The 19929-nt window shown below is 39.8% G+C and overlaps 1 protein-coding gene across 6 annotated transcripts in view; it reads left to right on the top strand.

Annotated features, from left to right (window-relative positions):
* The window catches only part of FSIP1 (fibrous sheath interacting protein 1), a 185183-nt gene extending 170795 nt beyond the window's left edge, over positions 1-14388 (top strand). For 5 of the 6 annotated variants that reach the window (XM_045013688.1, XM_045013691.1, XM_045013689.1 and 2 more), the window contains exons 11-13: positions 2176-2722; positions 12771-12817; positions 13322-13406. In XM_045013688.1, the coding sequence (XP_044869623.1) occupies positions 2176-2722; positions 12771-12817; positions 13322-13330 (603 nt within the window). In that variant the 3' untranslated portion in view covers positions 13331-13406. Of the gene's footprint in view, positions 1-2175; positions 2723-12770; positions 12818-13321 lie in introns of all 6 variants that reach the window. The other variant, XM_045013692.1, reaches the window with a different exon arrangement.
* The last annotated feature ends 5541 nt before the right edge of the window (positions 14389-19929 follow it).

Below are 19929 nucleotides of genomic sequence, written 5' to 3'. Positions count from 1 at the left end.
TTTGGTTATTGTTGCTGATATTACTTTAGTTCTGCACGGAGATGAGAAAGGTTGAAGAGGTTGCTGTCAATCCGATATTGGATGCCAATGCCCTGTGGTAGACGATCTTGGGTTAATGTTTTCATAGCTGCTAAGAAAATGGAGAAAAGGGTGGGTGCCAGTACACAGCCTTGTTTTACACCAGTTTGGCTGACAAAGGGCTCAGAGGTTGAGTCATTGCACAGAATGAAGACAGTCATGTGGTCATGGAGGAGTCCTAACTGTATCTCTGAGCCCCTTCTAATTCTGCTAACTCCTTTCAGAAATGGGGCGAACTGAATACAATATTCTAGGTGAGGCCATATTGTTGAATTGTATAATGGCATTATAAATTTACTTAATATTTATCATCCTCTGGACTGGACTTATTAATAATTATTGTGCATTAACACTCAGCAGATTTGTAAACAAGACTTTGCAAGTATTAATACTCTTGCTTAGTACTAAAACGTTATGTAATCTTTATGTTCTCATTAGTGTGTTAATATATTGGAAATCCATATGTATAAATTGTAACTCAAGTTGAGTGATTGTTGCTTTGAACAATATTTTTTTCTGACATCATTAGATTGCCACACAGCTTTACATGTTAAGCTTCCTGATTCTTTTTCTCGTCTGATTTTTACCTTTTAGGTTAGCTAGAACGATTTTTTACCTATAACTGCTACTGATATGGGATCTTAGATCGGCTTTTGTTCTTTTAAAAGCATTTCCCCAGACATCATCATTGCTGTTGATTCTGTGCAACACTGCAAATAAACTCAGTTCATACAGTTCATACAGTCTGTCATTCAGTATCTGGTGGTGGCTCGATAACGCAGGCTTTTTCACATCCTTTTTGTCTATTTGATATTTTAAAGGACACTAAGATTTGAAAACTCGCTCACTGTAGAGTGATGACTGGAAGCGACCCCTGATCTCTAACTTGTTGATTTGTAGAGTCAACTTGAAACTTTTAATACCTCAAATATATTTAACAAAGAAGTATTCATTTCTTCTTGACTGAAGGCTATTCCGATTCATAAACATGAATGAGCAGTTTTAACATGTAATCCATGCAACTATGCCCCTTTGGGCTGTGATCTCGTCACATCACATAAAGAAAGCAGTGTCATGTTAGGTCAGTACTTGGATAAGAGTCCTGCAGAAAAAAGCCAGGTACTGCAGGAAATGGTGCTGATGCTGGTGAGTGGCACTGTTCTCTGAGTCAGTGCTGGATCAATGCTGGATCAAGGTGTTGGAGGTTTTGTAGTGGGTCAGATCTCCAGGTAGTATACATTGGTGTAGCTGTATTGAAATCATCAGCTGATCATCTGGCCCATCATGTTTGGATGTCAGGTAAAACTGAGGCCCTGATCAATTGTGATCTATAAAAAAAAAACACCTTATACTTGTTGTAAAAGTAACATTTTGTTACCCCTGATACTCTGGCCAAATTGCGATTTGAGTATCTACACTTTGGCTACCTAATAAACTCCCTGTAGTTTCAGCTGGAAAAGATAATCTTCTTCAGTACCTGCCTTACAGCAGTGTGTGGTGTTGCTCTGTTCTGTTACACAGGAGCATTAAAGGTTGTGATGACTGAACTTTTGCGTCATAAGCCCTGTCTAACATAACTGCCCCCTCATTGTTAGTATAAGAAATTGACTGAAAAAAGAATACATGGGTGTAAGAGCTCCAAATATATCATCCAAATTACTATGGATCTTTCAGCTATGTATTCTGTTTCTCTTGATAATTGAAAGAGACTAGAGCCCTGAAATCAACAAGGAAATATTATATTTTTTAAAAGTCACTAAACTGTTTAACTTAGTAAGTAAACAACTGTGCTTTTATCTTTAATAATACGAAGTCTTGTGTGAGATTGCAGGTGAAATGAAAGGCCTCTCCATGAAGTGCCTGGTGTACAGCAGGCCTCCTTAACAAGTTTCAGTGTCTAATCTATCTCACACCTTTTGGAATGGTTTAACAAGTAGTATAATTACATATAAGCATATTTAAACTCAGGAAACCCCCAAAATAACATCATCAATGTTCAAGAGTCCTATTCATTCTTTTGTGTCTGCCAAACTCTTTTGTGATGGTTTTATTAAGTTATATTTTGACAGGAAGAAATTTTTGCTTGGTTTTTTCCAGCCTGAAGAACTACCTCGTCTCTCTGAAGGGCAGCTTGTGACTCTTCTGGAAGAATGTATGCAGTTCTCAAGAACAATAAGCAATGTTCCCGTGCCAGAATTACAGGAATCTCTTTCTGATGGAATAAGTCCCTCTTGTTACACAACTCAAGACTCCACCCTGCTCTCCAGGTCTACTCTATCCAAACTGTTAGATGAAGGCCGTAGTGTGGGGATGTTAACAGCTCAGGAGAGGGCTGGTATCGAAGATAAAAGTATATGTGAAAGTGCAGAGGGTGAAACCTCTGGCTACTATCTCAGTAAAGCTTTGGCCATTAGTCATTTATCAAATGATTCTGTGGCCCAAATAGAAGAACCTGATGACCTACAAAGTTCACAGGAGATGGAGAATAAGAATAATACTGAAGGTTACTTTATGTCAAGAGCACTCAGCGCAGAAAGATTGAAAAAACCCTCTTTCTTGGATGAACTATTTTATTGCATCAGCATGAACAATGAGCTATCCACAGAGGCTGACATTCCCAGCATACCATTGCAAACCAGAGGAGGTGAGGCTCTTAACCATTTAGAATAGGCTTTTGATTAAGATGAACAAAAGAAGCAGGTTCTCACCAAAGGTATTCACTAATGCAGTACAATTACAGTGGTGGGGCAACAAAGTACTTTTATAAAGCATAAAACCATGCCAAAAATAACACACGCAAGCTGTTTTTCAAAATTCTTGCCCTGATGTAATTGCCCCCAAAATTAATAGTTTTTTGAAATACTAGTAGCTGAAAGCTCATGCTGTCACATGGGCATCATTCATAAAGTCAAAATGACTGAGAATTTAAAAATTGGATGGTAACAGATTGCAAAACCCAGTGAGGATTCAACCTGGTGATAGTCTGAACAAAAAGAGGCCTCAATCATGCTTGTAGCTGTTTCTATCGCTTCAGAGTGACAATCCTGGAATCTTCTTATATTGATTATACTATCAATAGTATCAAAGAGTACTCCCTTCTCTTCATGTGTTATTATATAATGCCTGCATCTGTAACTTTCACTCTATGCACCTGAAGAAGTTTACCCACGAAAGCTTATGCCCAAATAAATCTGTTAGTCTCATAGTAGTTTCCAGGCTAATTCACATGAGTCCCAACATATATCTATTGAGTTGCTTCTCTGATATGACAAGCTCCATACTTAAAAAATAAAATAAAATGATATCATGATCTAAATATAAGAAAAATTAATCAGAATTGCTTACAGCACTTCAACCCTGTATGCTGACAGCATGCACATGGTATAAAAGTATACTAAATATCCATATTGGTATTCTATATATTGGTTTTTGTTGTTTACATTCAGTAAAGACAGACTTGTACATATCACCCAGTGCAGAGTTAAATAGAGACTATATATTACTGTAAAATTTTAGGTGTGTCCATATTTCTAATTTCTTTTACTGATGCAAAATGTTTGTATTACGATATTTTAATAAAAATCCAAATTCAGATTTTTAGCCTAATAGCAGTGCGAATCACCCCTCTTTTTTTTAAAAAAAGAATTGTGTTCTAATAAATCAGCTAGAAACATATCTATACATCATTGTTAGCTTAAAATTGCATCAGATTGGTAAAACATTTTTAATGTTACAGAGTCTGTGATAAATCAAGATAGTTTGGTTATATTGTAATTTAACAAAATCCTCTTTAATTTACTAAATTAGACCTCATTGTTTACTAATTATTGCCATTATATATCTAATCATTCCAAATTTGGATTCAGGTATAACTTAGCAGAGCACCGTCACACCTCCTTATTGCAGTGGCATTTTTGAGCTCTGATTATGATGGTTGCTTTGATTGCACATTATTCGGCTTCCCCCATTCTGTAAAAATGATGCCTCACATTATACTGTTATCACTCCACATATCAGGAATGAGGAGGTAAGAAAGACTGTCAAAAACTGAGCCTGCAGAGATAAGACCCTGCTTACCACACCCCGGTCTTATCTTACCACCTCATCCTGGAAGCATGAGGAAACAACTCTGTAAGATCTTTCTCCTCTTTCCTTCTAAAAAGAAATACGATAATGACAGGTGTAAGGATGACAGAGAGAAGAGCTCAGAGAAGGACAAAACAGAGATGACAAGCCAGGAAGCAAATAGCCTTCTTTACAAAGTTTTAAGAACAGAATGATCAGACACATACGCGATTTGTTGGGTAAGAGTCAACACAGCTTTTGTAAAGAGACATTGTTCCACAAGAATCTATTAGAATTCTTTGACGCGGGGGTCAACAAACATGTGGACAAGGGTGATCCAGTGGATAGAGTGTACTTGGACTTTCAGAGGGTAGGTCCTCTCCTGGATTGGTAACTGCTTAAAAGATAGGAAACAAAGGGTAGGATTAAATGGTCAGTTTTCAGAATGGAAGGAGTAAATAGTGGTTTCCCCCAGAGATTTGTACTGGGACCAGTGCTGTTCAAGATAGTCACAAATGATCTGGAAAAAGGGGTAAACAGGCGACAGAATTTGCAGATTATCCATCATCTCATATAGGGCTGTGAGACTGGCAATTTCACTTAGTTCCTGCTTCCTGATAGAACATTGGAGCCATACTAGCATAACTTGAGGTATCTTTCTTGCAGAGTAGGGAAAAGAGGAGATCATAACAAAACAAACACTGGTAAGTAATTTTCCCATGTAGAACATCACATGCTAAAGCGTTGAAGTCTATAGAATTACTTTGTTAGATTTATTACATAATAATTAAGGCTCCATGTTTGTCATGGAGGTCACCAGGTCATGGATTCCGTAACTTTCTGTCACCTCCATGACTTCTGCAGCGGCTGGTGTGGCTGGCCTGGGGACTGCCTGAGCAGCTTGGGCAGCCCCTGGGTCAGGCACATTGGCTGCTGCTGGGGCAGTCTTGGCCTGACCCCCCAGCAGTAGGAGTTTGAGTGGGGGGAGGGCTCAGAACTGGGGATTGGAGTGCGGGGTGTTGCTTACTTGGGGTGGGGGAGCTCCCCGGAAGGGTGACAGCAACTCCCCTCCCTCAGTTCCTAGCTCCATGTGCTGACTCTGCCCGCAGGCACCACCCCTGCAGCTCTCATTGGCCGTGGTTCCCAGCCAATGGGAGCTGTAGAACTGGGGCTTGGGGCGGAGTGGAGGCAGCATGTGGAACTAGGAGCTGGGGCCACCACTTCCCAGGAGCTGGGTAGGGAGCCTGCTCCAGCCCCACCAACTGCACCCCCCCCCGCCAGCTCCTGAGGCGCCCCTGGGGCCATGACTCCCCCAACACCTGTGGTGGCCACGAGCCACATCCCCCTCCCCAGTACCCACAGTGCTCCCCGGGCCGTCCCGCCCAGCACTCGCAGCACCCCCAGGGCCACGCCCCCCACCAAGGCACCCCCCCACCAAATTTCAGTCAGGGGTATATAGTAAGAGTCATGGACAGGTCACGGGCCATGAATTTTTGTTTACTGCCTGTGACCTGTCCATGACTTTTACTAAAAATACCCATGATTAAAATGTAGCCTTAATAATAATATAAGGGTCTTTGTGTCACAATAGTTCACTATCTCAGCACAACATTGTCTGATGTATTTATTCTTTGTTTCTTTAATTGTTGAATAATACTCAGCTATATACACTTTTAAAATATGTAAAGTTTAATGCACATAGTTATTTACCAACCTGTTTTGTTTATCAAATACTTTGAAAGAAAGTAAGTAAGTAGCAGAGAGTTTTCTGCTCAAACTTTTGTGGTTCAGTTTTTCATAATGAAAAGCCTCTTCACATTTACCTGCTATCACATGAGTCTTTGGGCATGTCTACACTTACCTCTGGAACAATCGATCCAGCGGGGGTCGATTTATTGCGTCTAGTGAAGACGCAATAAGTCGACCGCTGAGCACTCTCCCGTCAACTCCGGTACTCCACCGGAACAAGAAGTGTAGGTGGAGTCAACGGGGGAGCATCAGCAGTTGACCTACCGCAGTGAAGACACCGCGGTAAGTAGCTCTAAGTACATCGACTTCAGCTACGCTATTTTCATAGCAGAAGTTGCGTAACTTAGACCAACTTAGTTAACTCCCCTCCTCTGCCCCCCCCAGTGTAGGCCAGGCCTTAGACTCATCACATTGGTTCTGGTCAGGTAATTGGAACAAGTGGATATGACTCATGAAAAGTTGATGATCTGTAGGGCAGAATGAAAGGAAGTATAAAAAAAGAATTCAGACATTTATAATATCAGTTTTCATAACTGACAACCATTTTCCAGTTCCCCATAAATTGAGGCCAATAGTGAGTATTTCAGATGTGCCATTCTGACATTAAAATACATGTAGAACTTAAAATTCAGAAACAAATGTGAGGTATTTTAATTATTTTTGTCAGTTTATTATTGATTATATATATAACATTAAAGAGAAGATCCCATTATTTATCCAAAGGACTAAAGTGATTCCTGCAAAGACAAATCATGTGTAGATATAACATTTGTTCATGGCCATGACTGGAAGTTCATAACCTTTATCAAGGTTGTGAAATTATTCAATATTATATTGATGAGCCCAGTATTACTCCAGTAGCTAGATGTGATAAATTATGTTGACTAATGTAGGAATTAGACCCTTGGAGACTCCTGTGGATTCCAGTCTCTGGCTAATACATTTCTTTTCAACGTTTCAACCCATATTTATTTAAACAGATTTCTTAATCCTTTATTCCAAACTCCAGGGTTGTGTTTTTAAATTATTTTTAAAAGAGCCATCCCCATAATTGCATCATGTTATGTATACATATTTAAACTACGCCTAATACAAGAACCACACTAAGGATAATTGTATGTTTTAGTGCTCTAGTAAAAATATAACATTAGGGATCTATTATCGACCACCTAACCAGGACAGTAATAGTGATGATGAAATGCTAAGGGAAATTAGAGAGGCTATCAAAATTAAGAACATAATAATAGTGGGGGATTTCAATTATCCCCATATTGACTGGGAACATTTCACTTCAGGACGAAATGCAGAGATAAAATTTCTCGATACTTTAAATGACTGCTTCATGGAGCAGCTGGTACGGGAACCCACAAGGGGAGAGGCAACTCTAGATTTAATCCTGAGTGGAGCGCAGGAGCTGGTCCAAGAGGTAACTATAGTAGGACCGCTTGGAAATAGTGACCATAATACAATAGCATTCAACATCCCTGTGGTGGGAAGAACACCTCAACTGCCCAACACTGTGGCATTTAATTTCAAAAGGGGGAACTATACAAAAATGAGGGGGTTAGTTAGACAAAAGTTAAAAGGTACAGTGACTAAAGTGACATCCCTGCAAGTTGCATGGGCCCTTTTTAAAGACACCATAATAGAGGCCCAACTTCAATGTATATCCCAAATTAAGAAACACAGTAAAAGAACTAAAAAAGAGCCACCGTGGCTTAACAACCATGTAAAAGAAGCAGTGAGAGATAAAAAGACTTCCTTTAAAAAGTGGAAGTCAAATCCTAGTGAGGCAAATAGAAAGGAGCACAAACACTGCCAACTTAAGTGCAAGAGTGTAATAAGAAAAGCCAAAGAGGAGTTTGAAGAACGGCTAGCCAAAAACTCCAAAGGTAATAACAAAATGTTTTTTTAAGTACATCAGAAGCAGGAAGCCTGCTAAACAACCAGTGGGGCCCCTTGATGATCAAAATACAAAAGGAGCGCTTAAAGACGATAAAGTCATTGTGGAGAAACTAAATGGATTCTTTGCTTCAGTCTTCACGGCTGAGGATGTTAGGGAGATTCCCAAACCTGAGCTGGCTTTTGTAGGTGACAAATCTGAGGAACTGTCACAGATTGAAGTGTCACTAGAGGAGGTTTTGGAATTAATTGATAAACTCAACATTAACAAGTCACTGGGACCAGATGGCATTCACCCAAGAGTTCTGAAAGAACTCAAATGTGAAGTTGCGGAACTATTAACTAAGGTTTGTAACCTGTCCTTTAAATCGGCTTCGGTACCCAATGACTGGAAGTTAGCTAATGTAACGCCAATATTTAAAAAGGGCTCTAGGGGTGATCCCGGCAATTACAGACCGGTAAGTCTAACGTCGGTACCGGGCAAATTAGTTGAAACAATAGTAAAGAATAAAATTGTCAGACACATAGAAAATCATAAACTCTTGAGCAATAGTCAACATGGTTTCTGTAAAGGGAAATCGTGTCTTACTAATCTATTAGAGTTCTTTGAAGGGGTCAACAAACATGTGGACAAGGGGGATCCGGTGGACATAGTGTACTTAGATTTCCAGAAAGCCTTTGACAAGGTCCCTCACCAAAGGCTCTTACGTAAATTAAGCTGTCATGGGATAAAAGGGAAGGTCCTTTCATGGATTGAGAACTGGTTAAAGGACAGGGAACAAAGGGTAGGAATTAATGGTAAATTCTCAGAATGGAGAGGGGTAACTAGTGGTGTTCCCCAAGGGTCAGTCCTCGGACCAATCCTATTCAATTTATTCATAAATGATCTGGAGAAAGGGGTAAACAGTGAGGTGGCAAAGTTTGCAGATGATACTAAACTACTCAAGATAGTTAAGACCAAAGCAGATTGTGAAGAACTTCAAAAAGATCTCACAAAACTAAGTGATTGGGCAACAAAATGGCAAATGAAATTTAATGTGGATAAATGTAAAGTAATGCACATTGGAAAAAATAACCCCAACTATACATACAACATGATGGGGGCTAATTTAGCTACAACGAGTCAGGAAAAAGATCTTGGAGTCAAAGCAAACAGGATGTTAGGAATCATTAAAAAGGGGATAGAGAATAAGACTGAGAATATATTATTGCCCTTATATAAATCCATGGTATGCCCACATCTCGAATACTGTGTACAGATGTGGTCTCCTCACCTCAAAAAAGATATTCTAGCACTAGAAAAGGTTCAGAAAAGGGCAACTAAAATGATTAGGGGTTTAGAGAGGGTCCCATACGAGGAAAGATTAAAGAGACTAGGACTCTTCAGCTTGGAAAAGAGAAGACTAAAGGGGGACATGATAGAGGTCTATAAAATCATGAGTGATGTTGAGAAAGTGGATAAGGAAAAGTTATTTACTTATTCCCATAATACAAGAACTAGGGATCACCAAATGAAATTAATAGGCAGCAGGTTTAAAACAAATAAAAGGAAGTTCTTCTTCACGCAGCGCACAGTCAACTTGTGGAACTCCTTACCTGAGGAGGTTGTGAAGGCTAGGACTATAACAATGTTTAAAGGGGGACTGGATAAATTCATGGTGGCTAAGTCCATAAATGGCTATTAGCCAGGATGGGTAAGAATGGTGTCCCTAGCCTCTGTTCGTCAGAGGATGGAGATGGATGGCAGGAGAGAGATCACTTGATCATTGCCTGTTAGGTTCACTCCCTCTGGGGCACCTGGCATTGGCCACTGTCGGTAGACAGATACTGGGCTAGATGGACCTTTGGTCTGACCCGGTACGGCCTTTCTTATGTTCTTATGTTCTTATGTTTTACTTTTTTGGAAATAGGAAACATAGTGAAAAATTCTAGCAGACCACTTCACTGGTTAGCCACATAGCCCCAAATCCAAGGGAAGGTAGCGGTAAGACCTTAATGGCCATGGCTGTAGGTAGATCAGGCATGTTTACACGCTCCGAACTACTATGGAAATGGCTGATAGCTTTATTTCAGAGGCTCTGCAGGCCATCATGTAGTTTCCCCAGTTCTTGCTAAGCTGAGGAGGAAGCCAGCCTCTCTCTCGATGCTAGCATTGTCTTCTCTGATATCATCTCAAAACACCTCTGGAACATCATATGTGGTAGTTTGGATGTGGGAACTTGATGCTTCACTCTGTTACTCTGATTTTACTTCAGTGTAACTGTTTAAGTGAATGGCATTATGCCAGTGTAAAGCTGGTGTAATAGAGCTAATACTCAGGCCTGGGGTTTAGAATCATGGACTATTCTTTGGGACATTTGACTTCTGAGAATCTGAGTAGGTGACACAATTCAAGCTCGGCCGTGCAGCTGGATTGAACTCCATCCAACAAAGCTATTTAAGTCCAAGATTTGGTCCATTATGCATGAGTTATCCATTGACCTCGAAGATAGAAAAAATAGATTTATCGTGACTCATTAATATTTTTTACTAAAGCACTCTGTGCATATATAAATTTCAATGAAAAAATTCTAATATAGTTAGCTATGTGCTGTACTGCTAAATGTAGTATGACTATAATTCCTAGTATCGTGGAAGTTTAGTATGTGGTAATTATGCTTTTCTAAAAGAGAGGGTCTTTGTGAAAGATACTTATTTAAAAATCCTTGACCATATTTTGGACTCAGACAATTTAGAAAGTTAGCAGTGTTTCTACTCTTTCCTACAAGGCCAGGAGAGCATGGGCATTGGCCTATAGCCCTTCTGGGAGAAGGTATGTGCATTGGCCTTCGGTATTTACATTTGTACCTCTCAAGCGTTTCTATTGAAGGCTGTATTGTTTTCTCAGAGATTTCTCTTATAAGGTCTACTTTGGGATGTTCACTGAGACTTTCAGAGCTCAGGAGGCAAGAAAGTCTATTTTATCTTAGCTTATTTGAGAAGGGAAAAGCTTATCCAAGTACTTGCAAAAGCTCAAAAAGACAATTTTTATCACATCTTTTTTTCTTTAAATTACTTAAGAAAATACAGTCCTTTGGAGAATGGATGTACTCTAGAGTATTGACATATATTCCTGTAGATTCACTTTCTGAAGTAGATATTATACAGTATCCCGCAAACAGAATGAAAAACTCAGAAGTTGTTCATATTCCTTCATCTCTATTTAAATATATAGGGATTCATGTCTGCTTTTCACCTGTTCCTTACTTTTTGCAGTGGACCTTCTTGTTTTGTCATGCAAGTGAATCTTACATGCTAGTATCTTACAGTATCAGCTCCCTTGAAGCAGGCAGAAATACAGACTGCAGCGATCCACGACTTTTACAATATCTCACTATAAAATTTTAGTGCTTACTGTGATATTTTAGAAGTACTCTGTGCTGAGGAATAATCAGTTACATCAATGTCAATTTATATCCCCCAAGAGTTAAGACATGGAGCATGTTTTGATCTGTAGAATGCAGAGAAAATCTTAAACTATGTCATAAATACTTGAGGTCCTTCAATATCTGGAAGAAAACAGTAAAACAGAATGTCACCTCATAGAGAAATGTGTCTGATACATTCTGCCTCCCAGATGCAGGCACGAAACTTGGAGTTATAGTTGATCAACCAAGAATTTGGCCTTTTGTCATACGGTTGGTTTATTAATCCCTTTCAATTTAGATGGCAATATAGACACACACAGAAATTTTATTAAAAATTGGTAGCTTAAACTCCCTGCAGGAATTTGAGGTGTCATCCATTTACTTAGCTTTCAGACAGAAATGTTGAACCTTGTTTCACCTCACTGTCTCTCATGATCAAAAAAGTAAATGAAGATGTTTAACTTCAAGAGATACTATAACTTCCTGCATCACTTAGTTCCCTAAAAAACACAATTTCATTGTAAGAAGAGTGAAGAATCCTAGCAAGATTTACACATTTAGTACTATTAAAAAGAATCCAGTTAACAGACTTGCAGGTAATTATCAGATCTTAATACTCAAGCATCCATTGCCATTTATGGCACAAAATCGAGAATTTATTATTGCACTTCTTCAGTGAGTGCGAATGCAAGAAAACAGACAACTAATCAGAACTGGCAGGATTTGACTTCTTTATGCATAGGGCCCCTGCTGCTAGAATTGATGAAAAGAAGAATGTTGTCTTCAGGTCTGCAGGAAAGTTGAAGATTAACTAAATGGGCCAAATTCTGCTTTCTCCTATGACTGTAAATTCTGAGTAGCTATCTAGTCTCCAGGCAGCCTCATCCAGACATCTGGCCTGTAGCAGGCTGCCTGATTGGTCACGCTACCAGCAGGGGGCAGTAGGCTGGTTCTTAAGCCAGCAGCAGCTTATTGGCTGCTCAGTGCTTATGCCCACAACTGTGTTTGAGTTACTTTGTTCCTGCTGCCTCTACCTTGCACCCAGCCTTTCCTCTGTCCTGTCCCTGCCTTGAATCCCTTCTTGATTGCTACCCTTCTTGCTCCAGTTCCTGAGCTCCGGTTTGACCCTTGGCTCTGGCTTCTGATTACTGACTCCGGCTCTGATCTTGATCCTTGGTTCCTGATGCTTGCTCCCACCACTAGACTAGACCACCCTCGTCCCGGTCAGCTGACAGTAACTCCAGTAAAGTCAATGGTTTCAGGGAAATGGTGGTCCTGGGAGGCGGACTGTTTGTTAGGACCATGTGATCAAAAACACTGACTTTCTAAATAAATACACAGGTACCTTCATAACTGCATTAAAAAGAAAACACCTAACATTGATTACAGTCACATAATACCAGACTTATTTCTCTTTATATTATTAATCTTTGTGACCGGCTATCTTGCTCAAACTCTTTATACTGATTATCTTCTGGATGCCTATTTCTTGAGATAGCTTTTCACCTGGAAAGAGCTGTCACTGGAGCTCTACAGCCTAACCTTCTATTTTCTTCTTTGAAATTTCAGACCTCTATCTAGCTCATGAGCTTGGACATCGTCTGCGGTGGTTTAAGTTAAGTAGTGGATAATGTTACACTTTCAATAATTCAGAAATATAAAGCTAGTTGTTTATTTCCAAAACGGTATGAGTTTTAATTTCAAATACATCATAACATGGTCTATGATGCAAAATTACTTTCAGAGCTAAAAAAGCACTTACCTTAAGAGAACAGTGATTACAGTTATCATTGAGAGGTGAGTGAAGTCGCTACTTCCCCTCGAGAACTGGTAACGGCAGATGGTCAAATACCCTTGGATGCACATGTGATGCCTATTGGGATAAACAGAAGCCGAACTTATCCACAGATGCAGGCATGTACATCAAAAGTTGGTATTTCTCAATTTTCAGAGTCCAATCAGTAGATATGCATGAGTGACTGCTCTTATTCCCAGCTTTCTTTGGCCTTATTAGTGTTCAGGAAGATTGTGTATCACAATCAGTTACTACTTTTTTCATTGATACTTGTGAATATTATTGGCCTTCAAGCAATTCATGTATGATTTCTTCTTTTGTGCAGATGATCTGAAGATTGAAGATGTGGCACCAGAGTAATATACATACTCCAACTTACAGTCATTTTTATAAAACATTGGTAAACTACACTTCAGTGTTTTTCATTAATACATGATCATTTCAGACTCTGAATGCAGTGAAATCGTCATGCATATATACACTGCGTACCATAATTATTACTGTGAAATAGTTTCCTCTTACAGAGAAAGTTATTATTGTCACACATTGCAGTTTGAGTTCTAAAGGGAAAATATTCCGCTTAATTGCATTTCTGGTGAATATTTTACATAATATTGTTCAGTGTTTTACAGCAATGTACATTTTTTCAACATACAGTAGTAGATATAATCACAAAGTTGTATTGAATTCAGTAAAATTGAGTATGAACTTTGTAAAAATATGACATGTCAATTCTAATAATCTATTTTTTTCTTTTTTTGCATACACTTAACTGTTTTGAAGAAAAATGGCTAAAATCTGACTGCATCTGTTCCTGTCTGCAGTGGAGTTGTTTGTGGTATGGACTGGATTCTGTAAAGTGGTGAGCGTTCTGTCCCTGATTCAACAAAGTGCATAATCATTTGCTTATTTTTAAACCAACAATAATTGACATCAATAGGACTACTCCTATGCATATAGTTAAGTATGTGCATAAGTACTTTGCTGGATTAGAGCTAGAGTGCTCATCACTTTGCAGGATTAAGCAATAGGTGAAGATAAGAATTTAATCATGTGGCGAGTAGCTTTAGGTTTCCGTTGAGGTACATAACTAATTTGCATAGAGAGTCAGTCTCTGTAATCCGTTCTTAGGATCTGCTTCTCAGTTGAACTAAAGCTCCTCTACACCAATTTAACAGTATAGAGAAGCCTAATAGTGTAACTGAAAGTCAGATCCACAGTCCTTAATGGGAGTTTTGTCTGAACAAGAACTGAAGACGGAATTTAGAAGTTAGACGTAACAGAAGGTATGCAGGACCTGGAATGATAATATTGGAATCTGAAACCTTCTGCTAATGCCTAGCAGTAGGGTGGAAAACAGCAGCTGTTTTATGTTTGAGATAACAGTATTAAAAATTTACTTTGTCCACACTCCCTCCCTCCCTACTCTGTCCCTTGAATTTTTGCTTTCTTAAAAAGGCAATCTTCTTTTCACTATTATGTGAGAATAAAAGAACTTTTTAAAGTGATTTTTTTAAAGATTCTGAGGGGAAAAAATGGTCATGCTAACAAAGATAATTTGGTGGTTACATCAAAGAAATCTATTAATTTAATGTGACCTCCACATATATCACATTGACAAGTGTTCAGTTAACACAAGCTAAAAGTATAAATTTACTCTTAGAATATCATACTGGCTATCCACCATTCATTGAGAAGAAACTTCTGGTTGTACTGATACAAAGTCAGTAATGGCAAAGGTCATACATGATCTAATCTGAACTCAAAGCAATAAACATATTCAAAGTCTAATCTGTGATACCAATGTAAATGCAAATTGAGTTACTCCATTGACTTTCTTGGGATTTAGTAATAACTGAAGATATACCAATCTCCTAGAACTGGAAGGGACCTCGAAAGGTCATTGAGTCCAGCCCCCTGCCTTCACTAGCAGGACCAATTTTTGCCCCAGATTCCTAAGTGGCCTCCTCAAGGATTGAACTCACAACCTTGGGTTTAATAGGCCAGTGCTCAAACCACTGAGCTATCCCCTGATTTAACAGATCAGAAACTAGCCCAGTATGTTTTACCTTATGAATTTACATAACTGATGCATTATATTTGCCATAATCAAGTGCCACTTGTCCCGTTAGCAGTTTAGTGAATGCTGGGCTCAGGAACCAGACCCAAACCCCTCCAGATCATGGCCACCACATTGTATGCATGATTTATATATTACATCCAAAAATTAAAGGCTAACAGTGAAGTTATCATGGGGACTAGCAGCCTAGGAACATTTTTGGAGAGCATAAAAAATTAAATCAAAATATCTCATACATACAAAATATTCGTGAGGTAATACAACAATAGATAAATATATAATTGTAGTGGGTGGCCCCACCCATGGAGTGTCCCCTGACAGCCCAGTGCAGTGCCACCATTGTGTCTCTACTTCAGTCTCCTCAAGTGAGAGTTTTAATAAATCCAGTGGGGCTTGTATATTGAATAGCATCCCTTTAAGGGTCTAGTTTTTTTTAACTCCAAAGGAAGAACGTCATACAAATAGGCCTCCCTCTCAGCTTCTCTGGCACAAATGGGGCTATCTTCCAAACTGTCCTTTATACTTTTCCTCCTTAACGCAGAAGTTTCCCACAGCTCTCTTTCCTGGGACTGTGGTTCAGGCGAGCTTCAGGGCTTTCTCCTCAGCTGGGCCCTTTCACAGGCACCTGCCCTGCTGTGAAGAAGGAGGCAGCATTTATGCTGACCCCTTCTCCCAGTTCATTCCTTATTGGCTGGGACCCCTTTCCTTTCTCCCCATATCCTTTTAAGGAGCAGACTATCTGTCACAACAATATACCAGCAATCTTTATTAAAGTCATAACTATATGTAAAATGTGTATAAAATGTAACAATAAGTTCAGACCCAAGATGTTGCCACTTTCTATGATCAACCATAGGTAATAATTGGAGATATACCAATCTCCTAGAACTGGAAGGGACCTTGAAAGGTCATCAAGTCCAGCCCCCTGCCTTCACTAGCATGACCAATTTTTGCCCCAGATCCCTAAGTAGCTTTCTCAAGGATTGAACTCACAGGCCTGGGTTTAGCAGGCCAATGCTCAAACCACTGAGCTATCCCTCCCCCCTGAGGTAAAAATCTCAGAATCTGCTCTCTTCTTGTATCCATTTTACTGACCCTACTTTCTTCTATTTTTCCTAATCTCCATGGGTGAGGTTCTATGTTGCAACTCCAAGAGATGCAGAACAGAACTCGCAGTGCATGGTGATGGGCTACAGCAATTTTAAGCCCCCTTTATGCCCTCCTGATCTTGGGCTGCTCTGGGGGTTGGAGAGGACCCTGGAATCTGTTTAACGTATGACAGTGGGCTGCAGAATCTGCTCAGTACTCTGTGATACAGCCCCTCCACCACATAGTTTCCTGCCCCAGCCCTGGCCTTAGCATAATGCCTGCCCTGGGGGAATCCTTTTAGGGCCCCTTCTTGCTATCCCGGCCATTTTATGTGGCTTAAAGGGACCAGAGCAGTGGTGAGGATTTAATCTCATGTATTCCAAAAGTATGTTCTGTGAGCACTTGATTTGACTCTCACTGAAGTTTGTGGAAGGGCTCCCATTGTTTTCAGTAGGACCTGGATCAAGCTCTAAGTGTCTAAGTCAAAAAGTGTAAAAAGAGTTGATTTACTAGAAAGTGTAAGAAGAGTTGATTTACTGGCTCTTTCAGTAGCCATTTGTGTTACCTCATTTTAAGTTAAAGATGGGTAGAATTCAAAATGGTATTGCTGGTAAATTTCTTATTTTAGAATTGTAGAGTTTATTTCAAATTTTTGGTGTTCCCTCTGGCCCTTTTTTCAGAAACGTGTTTCCTTCCATTTGTCACATGACTCTCTTCTGTCCCATTCTCTGCTTACCCACTCACTTCAGTAATTCCAACTGCTGCATGCTAATGGGGAGAGTCCTCACAGTGTTGTTTCCATGCTGCCGGCTTCCCAGACGTAGAGTTGTAGTGTGCAGCCTCTCCTGCAGATCTCCCTGTTCATCCTATTGCTACAGCCACACAAAATTCCTGTTTATGTGATTAAGGCATGTGCACCTCTGCAGTTGGCCCCTTCCCTGCGGTCTTGCTGCCATTTGCTCTTCTGCTACCCCTGCCTGCAGCTGCTTTTGCTGCATCCTGTTCCAGCAGGTTTAGACCTGCTTCTCCCCAAAACCCTTACACTGATTTCTCTCAGTTGATTTTCTTTGTGCAGGGAACACCAAGTTCCCTGGTTCCACTCCTTCTCCTTTTTCCTGGCCCACCCTTCATGACTATCGAGTGGGTTCTATAACCATGTCGATTTTATCCCCGGGGAGCTCACCCACACTATTTCCCATTTGGACGCAGCTAAAAGAATTACAATGTACAAGTGATGCTTCAATTCAGTTGGGCAGCTGCCTAATGCCCCTCCCTCTCTTCATACTCCAATCCTCTTCCTAAGGCACATGTAACTAAGGCCCCAATCCAGCAAAGCACTTAATTACTCACTCAACTTTCAGCACATGAGTAACCCCATTGAATTCAAACTGTGCTTAAATGTTTTTCTGGATCAGGGCCTAAGGTAAAAGGGCCAGCTGAAGGATCCAGTTGCAGTGATGAAGATTCCCCTCAGATGAATGTGTGAGTTCAGATGAGAAACCAAATGGGTAATTTGGTGGAAGGACCTTTCTAAGGGCTTGTCTACACAAGGACACTCATGAAAGCTAAAATGAATCAACTAAGGGTTTGAAGTTAAAGCTCCTAAATTAAGTTGCCTTAAACCTTATGTGGATGCTCTCATTCAGAAGTGGCATCTACGTGCCACTTTACTTTTGAATGAGAGCAGCCACACAGGGGTTTAACATGCTTTAACTTTTGTGCATTGACTTCACACCTTTAGTTGATTTGCTGTAACATTTCTGAATATCCCCACATAGACAAGGCCAAAGATAGCTACAACAACTGACATCAACACTTGTAAAATACTCAACTCTTTAGTTCTGGAACCTGAACCTTGGATGTACATGGCACAAATGCCTCCAATCGAGGTGAAGTTTCACATAAAGCGATTGTAGTTGAGAATTCTCAGACTGACTATGTGAAAGAATTGAATCATTCTTTCACAGATCAGTGTGCAATTTGTGCAGAGTCTCATGAGCAACATGATTGCTATTTCTCTATCTTAAGGTTTTTATATTAGCTCCTATCTCTCTAGTACTTGAGTATTTCCCAGGTTAACTCAGTTGGCATAGCATGGTCTCTAATGGACCTCCTGGTATCTTCAGCTCTTCATTGGTTATTGTTCTGTTTTATTTTTTGCAGTGATGATTGTTGTAAGGATCATTCTGGTTCTGGTACAAAAGCTTTATCAAAGGTCTTGCAGTATGTCTTAAAAATAGTCAGACTCTGGATTAGTCTAATCGTCTTCCACAACTGGATTCCCTTGCTGAGATTGCCTTATCTCCAGCTGTCAAGGACTTCATCGTGGGCAGATAGGGAACATATCTGTCTTACAGTTCCTAGATGAAGATGCAATCTTTGATGTAGCTGAGACCTGATTCTTAAATAAGATCAAGGCAAAGGCCTTGAACTTGCAGCAGAAATAGTTTAAAAGCCAGTGGAGGCAGAGGGCAGCGGTGATGTGATCACCCATAGAAGAACTGGGCAGTTGCATTCTGCACAAACTGGAGCCTTTGAATTTGCTTTCACATTCAACTTCAGAGACAGTGAATTACATTATTCCAATCTGGAGATGAAAAATACATGGATCACTGTGGCCAGGCAGAATTCAGCTCACTTATAGCTGTATTGACTCTGCCATTCTAATGGGAGAAAAAAGTAGTAAGCAGATATGACTCTCAATACTCAGGGAGCAGATCTGTTAAGTAATCACTTTTCAGAGACGAATCACTTTATTTTCTGGTCCCTTATGTACAGTATATATTGTCTGAGATTTACATTCTCTTTACATTACTCGGGTTGCATATATAGCAGGCACTCACTTTTTTGCAGACTCAGTTGAGAAAATGTTGCCCTAATATTTGTACTTTAAAGTTTTGAATTGTAATTTAATGTAAATTTGTAAATGTCTTTTCATTTTATTTTGAGTCACTTAGCAACAACTATCCACAAGTACTGGGCATTTGATATCCCACACTTCTTTGGATAAAAGAATTACAGTAAGCAGATTTCACTGACATTTACAAATCTACTCAGCTCAATTTATTCCGAAAGGTTTTGTTAAAACAATAAATCTGTGTCCTAATGGAATAAATATAATCAGAGCATCTCTGACATGTCTGGGTTGTTCAGTGCTATTTTCTGTGTATGTACTGTATGATTTTCATGGTGAGCTATGAATTAGCTGCAGGCCTTTAATGGTCGTCCTACGTATACATGGAATTTCTATAATTTAATTATTTTTAAGAAATAGCATTAAAGGGCTAATGTATTATCAGTAAGCTCTACATATAATTTGGTTAAGAGGGTTATTGAGAAGAACCTTGTATTAGAAAACGAAGCCCCCTGTTCTTTGTGTTCTTGCATATGTCCATTACACTGCAGGTGTGTATGCATCTCGTGCACCGGTACTGGAGCGTATTCCTCAATGGTACCTGCATGCTCCTTGCCTTCCTTGTGTCCCAACAGAGACTATAAAGGAACAACCAACCTGCTCATCCTTCAGTTCCTTCTTACTGTCTGTGGTTTGTACTTGGAGCATTTCTGTGTTTTAAAGCCCCGTTCAGCTGTGAACAAAGTTGCTTATAATTAGCTTTTTTATCTAACGTGACCTATGGACATCTTTTTTTCTTTTCGTTTCTTTGTATCTGGTGGGCCTCCAGGCCTCGCCCAATGCCAGGGAAACCTGTGCCAAGATCCCCTAGTTTTAAGCCCTTCTCAACCTGCCATAAGCCAATGCCTGT

This window comes from Mauremys mutica, chromosome 4, assembly GCF_020497125.1.
Source record: "Mauremys mutica isolate MM-2020 ecotype Southern chromosome 4, ASM2049712v1, whole genome shotgun sequence".
Lineage (NCBI taxonomy): Eukaryota > Metazoa > Chordata > Testudines > Geoemydidae > Mauremys > Mauremys mutica.
Note: the sequence above shows the minus strand (reverse complement) of the source record. Positions and strands in the feature narration are given on the sequence as shown.